Here is an 18,061-nt window from a genome sequence, read left to right as displayed (position 1 = left end):
AATTGCATAAAATAAAATAAAATCCATGTTTGATTATTAAGGTGTGGCATTCTTGCTCTCTCCAACATTTACATGTACAAAGCTAGGAGAAACACTGAGTGCTGAATAAAAACACTGCCTTTCTTGCTTTTTTAAAAAACAAAAATTATTTCTCTTGACAGAAAATCACTAAGCCCCGACTGTGCTTCAGCGAATGTCCCAGCATGCCTCTTAAAACAGCTGATCATTACAAGTTGTTGTCATTGACAAATAATATTGCTCACTTTTACAAGTACAGTATCTTTTCATCTATTCTGTATATATTTCCCTTAACCGTTGAGACTGCATTTTATAAAAAGTCACTTGTCTGTTTTCTCATATTTCCTTTCCTATACTAGGTAAATGTCAGAAGTGATCAGGTGAAAGGGGAGAAATATCCATACCTCTTGTATCTACTATACTCTCTGGCAGATAATAACTTCTTACAATATTTTAAAATGTAATCAGAAACTGATACTAAGCTAAGCAAACAAATCCTTCTGTGCCAGCTGTCTGTTTCAATATGCTACATAGCTGATCATCATATGAATTATTTATAGCGTCCTCAATTCTCCATGGGTGCTAGGGTTTTAATTCAGCTTTAACTCCCAGTATGCCATGATTTAATTGGAAGAACTTATGCATAGCCCACTAGGCTAGCTTGTTCCCTTCAGATGCATTCTTGCCATCCAAGAGAAACTATCAATAGCTCCTGCAGTCTTATCCCCATGTGCCCACACTGGGGGAATTCCATAATTTCTGGAACAGCCAAAAGAAGCAATGGACTATTATCTTCTGAACACAATGGAAGAAAGCACTGCCTGGTATACCCTTCTGGTGCACCTTGTGCATCTTATAACAGATGATGTTTCATGTCATGGTTCAATTAAACTTATTTTGTTAAAAGGATGTTAGCTCTCCAGGGCTGAAAGTGAGGAAGGAAACTATAATTTATCCATAAATTTTTTTTTGCAAAATTTTGGAAAACTGTAAGGAATATTTGAGGGTATGCTGGGGTGCTTGGCACCTCTTATCCCTTAGCATACCTTTAGGGTGTCCTAGACCTGTCACATGAGCCTAAGAGATGCTTTCCTGGCTCACATTAAAGTACACCTCGTGTAACTCTCCATTCTCCTGTGCATGGACTTTTGCGCAAGGGCCCTTAGAGTTTGAGTTGCTGCCTACAGTCCGGAAGGGCTCTGCATCTGGAAACACATCACTCATCTTCCCACTTCATTTTAAATGAAACAGCCATTTCCCCAGCACCTTGCAGACAAATGTGGGTACTAATTTAATGAAAAAGTACAGAGAAAGTGAATGCAAGCAAAATGTTCTTAAATGCACAAAAGTATACTTGTTTACTCTGATACCCTAATGGTTATATCCCATGTGAGCATATCTTAGCTCGTACTTTTTAATGATAGATTTCCAGCTGTAAATAAAATAACAGAAATCTATTTGAAGTCATAAGACTAGAAGCAATGCCTACCTAACATTATGGACTACAGGTAAACCTCATTATCCGCAGGGGTTCCATTCCCACTAATTTCAAAGGATAACAAAACTGTGGATAATGAGTCATTGAGGGAATGGGAATTGGGGGGTTAGGTCCCTGGAGGGAAGAAAAAGAAACAAGGTAAAAAAACAGCAAAAATAATTAAAATATAAAGTGCTGTACTGTGCTCCATAGGTCTCCATCTGTCCAGCACTGCGTCCTAAGACTGCCCATTTGCTCAATTTTCCACACAAAAAATCACAGAAAAAAATCTTTTTTAAAACCAGAAAAGCAACAAAATGGCTCCTTTAAGCATAATGACAGCCAGAAATTACCTCAGAGGTCATTCTTGGCCACCTAGGAACAGTAGATATGTGGGTTTTAACCCTTTCGTGTGTGAATTTTGAGGTCAGGTGTGTCTTCTCCGACTGCAGACACATGGAACTGTGAATAGTGGTACCACTAATAAAGAGGTTTTTATGTACTTATTTCCATACCTGTACCACCAAATGGTGCAGTGGGAAATGACTTGCCTAGCAAGCATGAGGTTGCCGGTTTGAATCCCCACTGGTACCTACAGTATATCGGGCAGCAGCGATATAGGAAGATGCTGAAAGGCTGCATACTGCATGGGAGGAGGCAATGATAAACCCCTCCTGTATTCTACCAAAGAAAACCACAGAGCCCTATAGGCGTCAGGAGTCAAAATCAACTTGATGACACACTTTACCTTTACTTCTGAAGGATTTGAATTTCTTCTTGGCTGGTTTTGAATACATTAACATTTTTACTGAACACATTTAAATATTGATTTTATCCTTTGTTTAATGCTATGCCATAACATGTAGTTAACATACTTTCACTCTTTTTTCAACTAGTGTAAAAATGGCTGGTTGCTAATGCTAGCTTGTAAAAATGTCAACAGTATGGCATTTCTCACAAAATATAAATTCTTTAGGTCAGGAACCTGTTATGTGCTTATGTTTCTGTACAGTGCAATGTCTATAAGCAACTGAAATTAATAATAAAAATGATAATAACATTTATATGTCTACATTTGAATATTAATTATTTTAAAATGTAAGTATATGTGTAATAATAATAGCCCACATATTCTGAGCTTTACAAGAGATGCATTGTGGAGAACTGATGTAAGAGATGCATTGTGGAGAACTGATATTAAAGGTGCATGAGAGTGCTCCTTTAGTTGAGTAGAGGGGAAAAAAAGTTTCCACTACTATGTGCCCCAAAATTCTATTGCTTAAAAATATGACAACTGGTGAGCTAATAATCTGAAACTTGCTGCATTCTTTTCTTCCCACCACAATTTCCCTAATCTGTCAGGCAAAGAGTGACTCCTTCACACTTCTTCAGAATTACCTCACACTTATCTCAGTAGATGGAGTCCTATTGTCCATTCCCCACTGTCAGAAGGCTGACAGGAAAACTGCACTTGATCTCTGCAGTAAGAGGGTCCCATTGACTTCACTTGAGAGGACCACTTTAATTATACCTTTTTAAAAAAAACCCTGAGGTAATCTCAGTGAAATTTAGCCTACTTATTTGCAAAGCTACTTATTTGCAAAGCTCAGCTTATCTTGCAGTTTCCAACTTGCTCTCTTCTATCTCCTAGACATTGTGAGGAGGGGGAAGCTTTGTTTTTACAGTGAGAAAACGCCATAGGTCAGTGGTCTTCACTGTTTTTCAAGTGAGAGACAATTTGGTAATATATATATATATTTAAAAATCTCAGTTTCCCACCTTCTTGCAGTTTTGTGCTTTTCCTAGTGCCAGGTGGCAGGTGGGGAGGCCAGCAAGGAGGGTTATAAGAATAACAGAGCCCTGTAAAGCCCATCTTGAAAGGCACCATCTTGAAAGGCACACACAGAGTGTTGAGAGGTGTCATTCTTCCTTGCATCTTCCCCACCGAGTTCTAAAGCCAAAGTGCTGGGAAGGAGGACATTTCCTAGTACTCTGAGTGTGCCTTTCAAGATGTAAAGCTGGGGTTTTACTGGGCTCTGTTATTCTTATAGCCCTCCCCACTGCTCTCCACTGCTGGGAAAAGCACAGCACTGCATGGAGGTGGGAAATGGCTTTCACTCAGGAGATTTTTTTTTAAAACCAAAGTGGCCCCCATGTGCACCTTCCATCCAAGGTACTGTTGTACATACTGTAGTATATTTTGTTTTTATTTATTTTGACATTTAGATCCTCCTCTTCCTCCAAACAGCCCAGAGCAGTGTACATGGTTATGTTTATCCTCATAACAACCCTGGGAGGCATGTTAAGCCATGAGAGAAGTAACTGGCTCTAAGTCACCCAATGAATGTCATGGCTGAATGGGGATTTGAATCATGTGGCACTTGGGTCTTCCCAGTCCTAGTCCAACACTCTAACACTACACCATAGAATAACCTACAACTGTTTCAGAAATATCTATTATATACTGCAGTTCACTGCATTATATTATACAGTGCTCAAAAGAATCAACAATAAATGTGATACTGGATTGCCAACACTGTAATGATATATTAAGGTTGTGCACACAACTATTATCACTGGCGGGGTGGAGGGCTGGTGAGGAGGCTCCTGCACACAATCCGTGGCTCTATCCAGGCTCTTCTGCTCATCGTGCTGCAATGGGCGGCACCGTGATGAACGGCAGAGCAGGGAGTCCTCAATGCACTGTGCCAGGAGCATGCTGCGTGCTCTTGCCCCTGACTCTGTGTGTGCGCAGATTGCATGCAGCTTGCACACACACGACTATAAACTTTGGGTTAAGGGCACACTCATGCCCTTAAACTCAGGTTAAAGCCTGGGGTAAATTCCTGGACTTAGGGCCAAGGCAAGTCCATGCTGGGCTGCCCAAGACCAGGCTTGGTGGTCAGTGTGAATAGCCCCATTGCCTTTTCAGAAACCAAGGAAATTGGGTTAAAAAAAAAACACTTGCGTAAGCAGGAAGGTGGGCAAATTTGCAGATGATACCAAACTCTTTCGGGTAGTGAAATCCAAAACAGACTGTGAGGAGCTCCAAAAGGATCTCTCCAAACTGGGTGAGTGGGCGGCAAAATGGCAAATGTGGTTCAATCTTGGCAAGTGTAAAGTGATCCACATTGGAATGGAAAACCCCAACTACAAGTATACGTTGTGATGGGATCTGAGCTGTTGGTAACTGACAAGGAGAGGGATCTTGGGGTCGTGGTGGACAGCTCATTGAAAGTGTCAACTCAATGTGCGGCAGCTGTAAAAAATGCCAATTCCATTCTAGGGATTATTAGGAAGGGTACTGAAAATAAAATTGCTAATATTATAATACCCTTATACAAAACTATGGTGTGGCCACACATGGAGTACTGCATACAATTCTGGACACCATATCTAAAAAAGAACATTGTAGAACTGGAAAAGGTGCAGAAGAGGGCAACCAAGATGATCAGGGGCCTAGAGCACCTTCCTTATGAGGCAAGGCTACAACACCTGGGGCTATTTAGTTTTCAAAAGGGGAGAAATTTTGTGGGGAGAAATGATAGAGGTCTATAAAATAATGCACGGTGTGGAGAAAGTGGATAGAGAGAAATTCTTCTCCCTCTCACATAACACTAGAACCAGGGGTCATCCCATGAAATTGATTGCTGGGAAATCTAGGACCAACAAACGTAAGTACTTTTTCACAAAATGCATAATCAACTAGTGGAATTCTCTGCCACAAGATGTGGTGACAGCCAACAACCTGGATGGTTTTAAGAGGGGTTTGGATAACTTCATGGAGGAGAGGTCTATCATCGGCTACCAGTCGGAGGGCTATAGGCCACCTCCAGCCTCAGGGGCAGGATGCCTCTGAATACTTGTTGCAGGGGAGTAACAGCAGGAGAGAGGGCATGCCCTCAACTCCTGCCTGTAGGCTTCCAGAGGCATCTTGTGGGCCACTGTGTGAAACAGGATGCTGGACTAGATGGGCCTTGGGCCTGATCCAGCAGGGCTGTTCTTATGTTCTTATGTTTGTTTAAGACCAAAGTTAAGGTTATCTTATTTTCGCTCAAGCTCCAAAACTGGGAAATTGGAACCTAAGGCTGTTGCCTTAATAGACGTGCCACATGATCAGTAATGAAGTTGTGCAATGTCACAAATTATGCTCGCTTACAGCTTCCCCCGCCACATGCACCCACACTTTACCTTGGTTTTTGAGGACCAAATCAAGATGGGGTGGATGGAATACGTGGCACCAGTAAAGATGCCTCATGTTGTCCTGGTCCTAAAGTGCCTTATGAAATATCTGTATTGCTAGAGGAATTATCCTTTCAGTTGGCCCATGACTGCTATTTAAATCATTAGCTTGCAGGTAGGGTTCAACAACTGGGAGGGGCCCCTCTTCTGGCACCATTCATTATCCTTATCCTGAGTAAACAAAAATGAGGTTTTATGGTGCACTCCAGTAAAGGCTCAATGGCAATATGATCCTGAGCTTGTTGCAAGCTCAGGAGGAAAGGTTATCAGATGCTCTCTTCTGTTGCTGACTCTAGGTAAGACTTCGAAGATGCTAAAAACTCAGAAGATTGTCCCATAGACTATAGAAGATGCTAAAGTCACTAGTGTTTTCTATAGTCTCTGGTCCCTTCCAGTTCTGTTTTTAGAGCACTGGAGGAGGAGGAGGAGGAGGAGGAGGAGGAGGAGGAGGAGGAGGAGGAAGACACTGCTCCAGCAGGTGAAAGGGGTAATAGGTAGGAGGGCTTGCCTTGGCACTCTAGGGGCTGACTTCACCATCCAGCCATAGGAGCTCCCCTACTGAATGATGCGAGAGTTCAAGGTTCTTACTCTGGAACTGGAATTGTAACATAATGGGTTTTCCTGTATGGCAGGGGTTTTCAAACTTGGGTTGCCAGATGTCATTGGGCTACAACTCCCAACATTTCCAGCCACAACATTGTTTTAAACCCATCCCAAGTTTCAAAACCCTTGCAGTAAAGCTCAAATGCTTCTTAAGGCAGTACAGGACCAAGACAATGTGGGGCATCTTTGCTGGTGCCAGGCACTCCATCCTCTCCATCTTGTTTTGGGGCTCAAAGAATAAAAGTATGGGTTCCTGGAGGGCAGGTTTTAAGTGAGCACTATTTGTAACACTGCACAACATCATTACTTTAACTCCTAGCTCATCTGTTAAGGCATCAGTCTTAGGTTCAAATTCCCCAGCTTTGGGAGCTTGAGGCAAAATAAGATAGCCTTTAGGGATGTGCACAAATTGATTTTTGTGATTCGATCTGAGTTTAAATTGAATCATCCTGATTCAGTTCAAGATCACTGTCCTTGAATCTGGGTCGATTCAATTTGAATTCAACTCTATTTGAATTCAAATTTATTCGTACAAATTTTTAAGGAATCTGGGGGCCCATGGGTGCCAACTACCACTCAACCCCCAAATAAATTAGCCAAAGGGGTGAATTTTTTGGAATTTGTATGTGTTTTGGATATTGCTTCTTCATGTGGAATCCCTAAATGAATAAGAATCCCTTCTTCCTAGGGAATCCCTATGAAGAAGTCATTTCACAGTCAAGCATCAACACATAAAAATTCCACAAAAATTCACCCCGGCAGTGATGGCAGAACATAGGTATAGCCCTGCTGGATCAGGCCCAAGGCCTATCTAGTCCAGCATCCTGTTTCACACAGTGGCCTACCAGATGCCTCTGGGGAGCCCACAGGTAAGAGGTCAGGGCATGCCTGCTCTCTTGCTGTTACTCCCCTGCAACTGGTATCGAAAGGAATCGTGCCTCTGAGACTGGAGGTGGACTATAGCCACCAGACTAGTAGCCATTGATAAATCTCTCTTCCATTAATTTGTCTAAAGCCATCTAAACTAGTGGTCATCACCACATCCCATGGCAAAGAATTTTTAAGATTAATTATGCCCTCCTGAAAAAGTACTTCCTTTTGTCACTCCTAAATATCTTGACCTTCATTTTCATGGGATGCTCCCCAGATCTAGTGTTGTGAAAGAGGGAGAAACGTACTCTCTATCCACTCTCTCTACTCTATGCTTAATTTTATACACCTTGACCATGTCTTCCCTTGGTTGCCTCTTTTCCAAACTAAATGGAAAAGAGGAGACAATATGGAGGGACGGAATACTTGGATGAAATGGAGGGACAAAATGCTCGGAGGGGACAAAATGGAAATTGCTGGGGACAAAATGGAGGCTTGAATCGCCAAATCGATTCGAACTTGATTTGAGGGTGATTTGATTCGACCTCGAATCTGGTAAGCATCCTCAAAGGTAATTCGATTCAAGTTTGAATGACTCAAATTGCCCAGATCAGCCACAAATTGATTCACACATTCCTAATAGCCTTAACTCTGGACTTAAACTGACATGTTTTAAAATATCTAATAATTTAATTATTCACATTGGTTACATGAGATGGAGATTCGGGCCTAGCGACAGTTGCAAAGGGAGGGAAGAATGTTTGTCATTGCTAATGGATGTGGCTTCAATTGGGCTGATGAGGTTTCTGTTGGGAAGCAGAAATTCAGTTGTTGGTTTCTGCATTTGCCTGAAGATGAAAGGAGAGTTGGGGAACTGAATATCCTGAAAAGGGACAAAAGGTTGAGTCAAAAGGTTGAATCCAGGGAAATGCTGAAGGAGGAGTGATGATTCCCAGGGCAAAATTGTTGAATGTTTTCTGAGGTGAGAACCCCATTCTGCATACAAAGTGATAATTGCAGACCCGTGGCTTCCTGTTATCAGGAAAAGGATAAGAAACAAACTACATTGGCAGTTCGAACTTAAGAAGGGGAAAGACTGGATTCTCTTATTGAAGCCACACAGTCTTAACAATATATCTAGAAGGCAGCTAGGATACTTTGTAAATGTGCTCAAAGTATTCTGCAACTAAGGAAGAGGAAACAATCCAAACCATGTAAAAAGTAAAAACCAACCATTTAAGAAGTTTAGGCTTATGCTGCTTCTGGTGGCAGCAAAGAAAAAGTGATCCTCACATGTGCCGTCGCAGAGAGGCTGCTGCAGGGCTTAGCCAAAGGCTTGTCACATGTGGTGGTGGTGGTGAGCTATTTTTTGTTGCTTCTTTCGCAGTCTCCAAGCCACATGTCTTTCCATAAACCACACGTCTTTCCATTCAATTTCTTTGCAACAGCGATAAACCAAACTCAAAACATTTTTAAATCTCAGAGACCAAAAAGTCTTTTCACATATGAGTAATACAAATCTCTGCTACAGTCCACAAACTTTGTTCTGATTTTCCACTGGAATGATTGTGTGAAAACAGTCCATTAGAATACTTATGGGGCATCAGGGATCCTATGTTGTGTCATCAAACAGATCACTCTTTAAATTTCTAAATATTAGGGCCATATTTTTGAGCACTCTACCACATATGTTCCTTTCCTACCGTACGCTTTCCAACAACACATGTACTTGTTCCTTTAGTTTCCTAATCATTCAGTCTTCCAGTACACAATGCCAAATGTATCACCAACATTGCTCATTTACTGATATACCTAACTCTTTCTCCCAATGTTTAGAATGCGTTGTATCCAAAGAAAGTTAGTCATGCACTTAATGAGTCTTAAATTGGTCACATTTAACTTGTCTCTTTGAGTTCAGTAGTGTTTATTCGTGACTCAGGTTTTTTTTTAAAAAAAGCAACCCTATGTTTCTATGAAACTTATGACATATAATATGTAATACATTTAGATATATTTCTTCAAATAATGGTTTTCCTGTAGGTAATGCGTAAACTGGAAGTACTAGAAAAAAGTGACTCTGACTGTCTGACCTGATTACATGCATTGATAACTGTTCATATTGAAAAAAATTGACCATTTATCCAAAAATAAATATACTAATTATCCTTTTTCATTTTCTACACATAAGCAAATAAGACCAGCAGCTACAAACATAAAAACATGAATAAAATTAATACAAGCCTAAATGGCATACGGATCAGTTCAACTCTTCCTTCAAAACAAAAACATTTAAAAAAACAAACAAAATCTCACAAAAAAATTAACTGAAATAAGCTAACAGAGTTCTTTGTGGGCAAAACCTCTCCTTCCTCTCAGATTAAGTACTAATTTGTAACACTAACAATCCTTACTTATGACTGCCTACCCATGGTAGATATTCAGAGCTTCTGATTGGCAAACACTCACAACCAATCAGATCAAAGATTTTTATCCTTTTGAGATGGGTTAACCCCCTCAGATTGTTTTCCAGCTGTAGGATTTAATTTAAAAGTGCCAATGATGGTGGACTACCTGAATTTCTGCAGCCCATGCCCCAGTGATACAGAAAGTCACACACTGTACTTGACAGTCCACTGGAAATTGGGAGAGCTCAGAATAAGAATATTTTTTAAAGCTGGGAAACCTCTACACAAAGACACAGCCTAGATACTACAGATGAAAGGATCAGGTGAATGCTGAAATACAGTGGGCACAATCCAGAGAAAGTTAACCTTGAAATCAATGGCACTCAAGTGCTGAATTCTGAACTTAAATCCCATTGATTTCAACTGAACTTAAGTTCACTTAGCTTTCTCTTGATTGCATCCAGTGGTATCTCCCAGCCTGGTCCTCTTGTAACTCAAATAGTTTCTGAGGCTTCAAATGGCCCTGGGAACAGCTACAGCCCCAGTGCTTTCCCAAAACATTCTGCCTTCATCAAGGGAACTGTAATAAACAAAACAAAACAAAAAAACCCACAGCAAATTTCTACCGTGAAATGCAGCCACACCTCCTGCCCAAAATATGCATAACAAGTAAAAATAGGTAACGCTACATAATCATATTGTTGGAAAAGATTCGAGGCTTTTAAAACCTATTTAACAAGACTGGATATTTATAGCTCCACTCAGACATTATAAAATCATGGACGCTGTTTTGAGGTACAGTGCCCACAAGAACATACCAGCAAGTCCAGCCTCTATATTGACACACTCTTAAATCATGTACTACTCCCAGTCTCCAAGGATACAGTGAGGCGCTTCACATGACTCATGTGAAGTGCCAGGAGGGTTTGTGAAGGGCCAGGAAGTGCACATGAGCAGCCTCCAAGCCTTTGGCGGCCGGATCGGCTGCCCACACCAGCTCCATCACAGAGCTGGTGGGGACTGCAGGAATTGGGGGCCTCTCAGCCCCTGGAAGTTCCAGGATTGCCCACGTGGGGCATCCTGGGGAGACCTCAGAGACCAAGAGGCTTGTTTTAGCCTCCCGGTGGGCGGAGGGAGAAGGTTGGGTCAGCTCATGTGTTGCTGCAGTGTGGAGTCACATGGCGGCAGCACACAATCAACTAAACAGGGTTAGCGGTGTGCTTGCTCCACTAACCTGGTTTAAAGGGAGGAGTAGTTTGGGTGGTTTGCTGCCAGGAGCCACACGGCTCCCGTGTCTGCAGACGGCCTGGAGAAATCGGGCTAGGCTCCAATAGCCCAATTTCTCCTGGCTGTAAATGGCCCCAACGTGAACAGCCCCAACGGCCCCAACGCAGAGACAAATACTTTACCTGGGAAAGATCCTCGCCATGACTAAGAAAACTAGGAGCCCAACATTCTCAGTGATGGGGAGCATCTCTCCCCCAGTATGTTTGTCTCCCTAGACCAGGCCTGCTTAACTTAGGCCCCCCCAGACTCCCATAATCCCCAGCCACAGTGGCCAATAGCCAGAGAACATTGGACTTGTAGGCCAACATCTGCAGGTGGGCCAATGTTGAGCAGCCCTGCCCTAGACAAACACTGTATCCAATGAGAGCAAGGGGCATGGTTTAACAACAGGTCAGTGCAGGGAATGGCTTGCCTCCATGCTACCATGGGCAATGTACCTGCATGCAGTGTCTATAGTTTTATAGCTTTTGAACAGGGTATATCCATCAGATTTTACATCAGCCACTTAGGAGGGTCACCACCTACCTCACATTTTGGCTTATGGGAGTGAACCTGAGGATTACTCCTATGGGGGGAAATCACAGTGCGGAAAATTCAATATAATGTATCCTGACTAAAGAGTAGAAATTGTTATAAATCCCTCACATTTTAGGATTTTGTCACAATTGTGGGGGCAGTACTGCTCACATTTGTAATGTTGAAGACTAGGGATATGCACGGAACCACGGAGGCGTGGTCCGGCATGGCGGCAGCAACGGCCGTGCGCACGCTGTGACGGGCGCATGCGTAGCGCAAACTTCTACTTGTTACAGAGGATGCAGACAACGATGGGGACAGGGACGGCAGGGAGGAACTCTGCCACCCCAAAAACTTTGCAGCAAAGTCAAGTGCCGGAGGGGGAAGAGCGGCGGGAGGGGTAAGTACTACCCCCTGCCCTTAAAGCCACACTCCCCCCCCCCACTGGACTGCCAGACCAGCTGAAGTCCGAACCGTTCCGGAGGCCTCTTGCATGGCTCCGGACCGGTTCGGGCACACTCCTACTGAAGATTCCATGTATTTAGCTGGCAAGGTGGGTTTTTTTGCAGAATGCCACACATATTGGGGGTGAGGATGAAACACAAATATTCCACCCCCTATTTTTTAAAAAACAATTCTGAAGCTAAAATGTCCTGCAGATGAAATCTATCACTTTTGTTTTGTTTGACATATATAATGCATAGAGATGGATAGTTTTATCATTGCAGAGCATCATAGACTATTGGTAGGCACATCCCTATATAGTAGCACATCCCTACTAACTAACTAGTAGGGATGTGCATAAAATGGATTTTGTGTTTTGTTTCGAGCTCAAAACAAAACACAAAATGCTAAAAACATTTTATCAAAATGGCTGCCAAACCAGCTGTTTTAATTAAATAAACTCGAAACAAACCCAGAAGACCAGTCCTCCAAGGAAAGCCACAACGTGATCTGGGGTGAAGGCCTGGTCTACCCGCTGACCCCAATTGGTAGACCAGCTCTCCATGGAAAAGCAGCCCTCCAAAATGGTGCTCGAAACACTTGAAACAAGGTCGTTTTGTTTCAAACTTGGCCCTTTATTTTAAGGATGTTTTGTTTCAAGCTCAGAACACTCGAAATGGCCCATTTCGAGCTCAAAATGTTTTGAATATCCCTACCATATAGCATATAGACAGAGCTCTTTACATTCTGTTTGTTTGCCAGTGAAATATCTCTGCCCAAAGAATGCTCAAGGGTTGCAAATTTATAAATGCTGAACTCTATGAAAAAGTTGGAAGCAACATCTTCAATTGGTGAAGGAATTTTTGAAACATTTTTGTAAAGGAATTAAAAGTACTTTTATTAGGAAGATTTAACTTACTTATTGTAGATCCAGATTCAGGCCTGTTCAAAGAGCTAATGATGACGAAGCCAAACCCTTCATTCTCCTTACGATGGATGACAACATCACTGGTTTGCAAGCTGTGTGAAGCAAAGCCCTCTGGAGGCGTAGCATTGCTACTCGGTCCAGCATGATTGCTGTTAGCATATGAGGCATAGTCACTTCTTGGAGAACTGTGGTGTGTAGACACAGAGCCTGGACTTCTTCCATTCTCTGGACATGGTTCTCCTAGAACAGAAACCAAATGAAGATTAGGACTGCAGCTTGTTTGTTTATGAAATGCCTCCTAACCATTAACAAACTTTCTAGAGCACAGATTACTGGAAATACTAAACTAACTGTAACTGAGATGGAAGTAACTGAGATGCAAGGGACCTACTTTGATAAGGTGGTCCATGTGGAGGTAACCTTCCTGATTATTACTACTTCATATGTTCTAAAGTAGTGTTCTTCATTGCAAGGTCTGGGAGCCATTGGTGAATCCCATCGACTATAAGTGGAGCTCCATGACTAATTGTTTGTTAGGCCTGTGTGAAGCTTTGATTAAAGCTGAATACTCCACACAGCCCTCCTAGCACTACTTGAAGGTGATTGCTCCCACTATTCAGTGCTTCACTGACCAGTGCCAGTAGGGCTTCTGTAAGGAAAATGGAGACCTCCCAAGTCCCAGCACTATTGCTGAAGGTGTGCATGGAGTACTGGGAAATGTAGACCTTCCCAGTGCTTTTCACTTCCCAGTGATCTATGTATATCTTCCAAAATGGTGCAGAGGCTTGACAGGGCTCTGTTTCTCTTAAAAGCCACCCCCCCACACCCAGTGCCAGGAAAAACACATGATGGGAAGTGGCTGTCACACTCAAGGTTTTTGCCAAAATGGCCCCCACTTGAAAAACAGGTAAGGCCACAGTTGTAAAGTGAAACTCTGAAATTTAGAATGGGTTCCCTTCTCAGCCTAAGTCTTAGTGCAAGATTTCTTAATCTTGGGCCTCCAGATGTTGTTGGACTACAATGCCCATCATCCTCAGCCACAAAGGCCATGTCTGGGGATGATAGGAGTTATAGTCCAACAACATCTGGAGGCCCAAGGTTAATAAAACCTGGCTTAGTGAGCTGTGATAGAAGTCCTGCTCCATACACACAGCATAATGAAAGAAGTGGCCTGAGTATTGAGATACTAGAATGAACTACACAGGAGCTCCTCTTGTATGGGAAATGATTTAGAAAAACAGAGTACATAATTTAAAAATCAACAAGTCAGAATAATCCGCAATAGAAAAATATATAACAAAAAGGATTGCTTAGGTAAATGTATAGAGATTCAGCAGCAAATATATATCCTGTAATCAATAAAGCACTACTGAAGAAAATCTGTGGTATTTTGTCTTTACAATTTATTTTATTTATTTATTTTTACATTTTTATACCGCCTTTCATTAAAAGAAAACCCCAAGGCGGAGGCAATTAGCGGAGGCAGTTAGTTTTACATGAGGAAGAATTCAAAAATGGCAACTTCATCTATATTCTGAAGTAGTCCAGTCCAGACTAAGTAATGTAGGGTTCCAAGAAGGTTAATCAGAACTGTTTCCTTGTCTATGTGCCCTGTCACATAAGTATGTTTCATTCAATATTAAGGTAATTTGCCTTTAAACCAAAAGTAGGCAACCAACAAAGTAATTATGATTAACTGCATGGCCTCCTTTTAAAAAAGAGAACAACCTATTCAAAAGGTGTTTGTGGGCTGGAGGTATGACTCAGGAAAGATTAATCCAAAATAATTATTCTGTTGTTGAAGACAGTTGATTGTTTGGAAAAAGGGAAGTTGCACTTGCATATAGAATTGAAATAATTCATTTCATTTACATAGTGCTTCAACATTCTCCATATCTTTTTATATATGTATATATACTGATAGGGGAGAACAATATGTTGTGTTTGCAATATTTATATCTTTGGCGGTCAACAAATGCAAAAAACAAAAGCAAATTTGCATTTTGGACTATACATCATCCTCTTTCTGAAATATGGTTTTCTACAGACTTGTAATGCTGTGAAAGCACTTGCACACTCTCTAGTCTCATCTATCCCACAAGGAATGGTTTCTGAGAGGGAACAAAGGTTTCTGCATAGCAACTGGAATTACCCAGACCTCTCTCCTCCTTGGTCAATTCTATAAATAGCGTTTGTAGGTACTACTATATATATCCCTACTCTCAAGGGTGGAGATAAAAGGAAGCTTGAGGAGCAACCCCTAACTTTAATTTGATACATTGCGGCGGGGAAGTGGGGAGAGGATATGGGTGATTACGTTTAGCAGGGAAAGTTCAGTAAAATGAGATCCCCCACAGATGCTTAGTGCTACATTTCTGCCTGCTCCTACCAAAAAGTCAGTAAGCAAAACAGCTTTCCTTGGGCCTGCCTTTCCTGTTGTCTGCTATTCTAGTGAGTGAAGCTGAATCTGCTTCCTAACTGGGGAAGCAGTTTGCCCACAATCCAACAACTATAACACCTTGTTGCACTGCTATAGTTTCAAACTCAAAACAGATTATTCCAAAATCAATAAAATGGCATATTACAAAATAGCTGCTTAGCTTTCTCTCCACTACACATATCACAATATAAAAAGTGAAATTCTCAAGGTGTAAAATTAACTATTGCTTCTCTGAATCAAGGAAAAGTTGTTATATTATGACACAAGTAAGTATGTCCTCTAGTAGTCCTTGTACAACTTTGAAGCAAAGTGATTAGTGCAAAGAAGATGGAAGCAAAACAAACAATCATTATGCTTCTACATTACAATTTAAAATCTCTAAAAGTTATTGAACCGGAGCTGCAACTAAATGCCATAGTCAGTGACAAGAAAGATCTCATTTTCTGGCTGTCATGTTTTAGAGGCTGAATACTGTTTATGTCAATGCAGGTGCAATGGAAAGAAAATTATCTTACCCCACTGAATTACCAACTGCTGCCTCTGCTATAAATGAATGTAACAGATTCCCATTAAGTACAGGAAAGAATGATAAAGCAGGTAGAGCAGATTTTATATTGCTATTGGATTTCCATCCATTTTGAAAGATCTGTTCGTCAGTAAAAAAAAGTGTGTTATGATGTCCTGCAAAGAGTAGTCTTTTAATTCTTCTATTTCTTGAAATCTCACTCTTCCCTATTGAGGTTTCAGTAGTTGGCCATTGTTTTTCTCATATTTTCTTCCTCTCTCTTTTTAAGTTCGGAAAGTTTGATGATTCTTTGAATCTTACACACAGTCCAGGCTACTAAATGCTCAGAGAATGAACTATGCCATCCATACTTCCCACTGTCCTAGTGTTCCGACTGGCCTTATTAGAGTCTTTCCCTCTCACAGTGCTCCCCACTGAACCCATTCTTTATCAGTACAAAACCACTTGCACCTTGGGAAAAGCTATTATCCAGCCATGAAATCCAAGCTGTCCTCCCTCTGCCTGGGTTTCTCTCTTGCAAGAAAGGATCCTCTTCAGCTTAAGAGTAACCCTGCTGGGAGACAGGACAAATGGAGCTATGAAGGAGGGTTTGCTTGTCTTTTCTATTAGTTCTGTGCACTTGGCTTTCAAGGCATCATTTTAAAAAACCAATAAGATCTAGCCTGCTTGATAGTAATAGATGCAGCTGAAATTTCCATTCATACCCCTGCTGACTTGGCAAAGACCCCTGGGAATTGGCCAAGAGACACCTTTTAACGTGGTGATTCTCTTTATTTAGCAGGGGGAGAGTAACTGGCCCCAGCAGAGTACCTCCAGTGACTGTTGCTGGTGTCTAGAGATGTTTCCTTTTAGATTGTGAGCCCTTTGGGGACAGGTATCCATCTTATTTATTTATTATTTTTCAGTGTAAACTGCCCTGAGCCGTTTTTGATAGGGCGGTGTAAGAATCGAATTATTAATTAATTAATTAATTAATAATAATAATAATAATAATAATAATAATAATAATAATTAATCCCCTCTGTTATTTGTAATCTCCATTACTCCACTTTCACAAATACTAAACAAAACAGGCCTCGGATACCAAACATCTAAAACATCAAGTCAAATAAACCATCTGCTCTACATGGACGATCTGAAGTTGTTTGGAAAGTCCCAGTCAGAAATCCAATCACTGCTAAACACTGTCCGTATATTCAGTAGCAATATAGCAATGGAGTTTGGACTAGACAAGTGTGCTGCATTAATGATAAACAGAGGGAAAATAAGAAAAACAGAAGGAATAGAACTGCCTAATGGAAGCAAGATCAAGAACCTGGAAGAGAAAGAACATTACAAATACTTGGGCATTCTCCAGGCTGATAACATTGCACACACTGAAGTTAAAAGAAAAATTGGAAGTGAATACATCAGGAGAGTTAGAAAAATCCTAAAGTCCAAACTCAATGGTGGGAACACCATACAAGCCATAAACACCTGGGCTATACCTGTTATCAGATACACTGCAGGAATAATAGACTGGACCCAGGCAGAGCTAGAGACGCTAGATCGTAAGACCAGGAAAATCATGACCATCAATCATGCTCTGCACCCCCGCAGTGATGTAGACAGGCTATACGTCCCTCGCAGCTCAGGTGGCAGAGGAATGCTGCAAGTCCATCAATCAGTAGAGGAGGAGAAAAGAGGTCTTGAAGAATATATCAAGGACAGTGAAGAAGATGCACTTCAAATGGTCAATAATGTGAAACTATTCAACACCAATGAAAGAAAGCAGGCCTACAAGAAAGAACAAGTCAAGAACCGAGCAGAAAAATGGAAAAATAATCCCCTGCATGGTCAATATTTGCACAATATAAGTGGAAAATCAGACATCACCAAGACCTGGCAATGGCTTAAGAATGGCAACTTGAAGAAAGAAACAGAGGGTTTAATACTGGCTGCACAAGAACAAGCACTAAGAACAAATGCAATAAGAGCAAAAGTAGATAAGTCAACAACAAACAGCAAGTGCCGCCTTTGTAAAGAAGCAGATGAAACAGTGGACCACCTAATCAGCTGTTGTAAAAAGATCGCACAGACTGACTACAAACAAAGGCATGACAAGGTAGCAGGGATGATACACTGGAACATCTGCAAAAAATACAAGCTACCTGTAGCCAAAAATTGGTGGGACCATAAAATGGGGAAAGTGGTAGAAAATGAAGATGCAAAAATATTATGGGACTTCCGATTACAAACAGACAAAAATCTGCCACACAATACACCAGATATAAGTGTAGTCGAGATGAAAGGAAAACAAGTTAAA

The 18,061-nt window shown here is 41.4% G+C and overlaps 1 protein-coding gene across 23 annotated transcripts in view; it reads right to left on the bottom strand.

Moving 5' to 3' along the window:
- MAGI2 (membrane associated guanylate kinase, WW and PDZ domain containing 2) overlaps positions 1–18,061 on the bottom strand; it is a 953,479-nt gene that overhangs the window by 70,364 nt on the left and 865,054 nt on the right. For all 23 annotated transcript variants that reach the window (XM_053251292.1, XM_053251285.1, XM_053251284.1 and 20 more), the window contains one exon: positions 12,782–13,030. In XM_053251292.1, coding sequence (XP_053107267.1) covers positions 12,782–13,030 — 249 coding nt within the window. The remainder of the gene's footprint in view (positions 1–12,781; positions 13,031–18,061) is intronic.

Source organism: Hemicordylus capensis, chromosome 5 (assembly GCF_027244095.1).
Source record: "Hemicordylus capensis ecotype Gifberg chromosome 5, rHemCap1.1.pri, whole genome shotgun sequence".
In the NCBI taxonomy this organism is placed as follows: Eukaryota; Metazoa; Chordata; class Lepidosauria; order Squamata; family Cordylidae; genus Hemicordylus; species Hemicordylus capensis.
The sequence above is the reverse complement of the archived record's forward strand: the minus strand, read 5'-3'. Positions and strand labels throughout refer to the sequence as shown.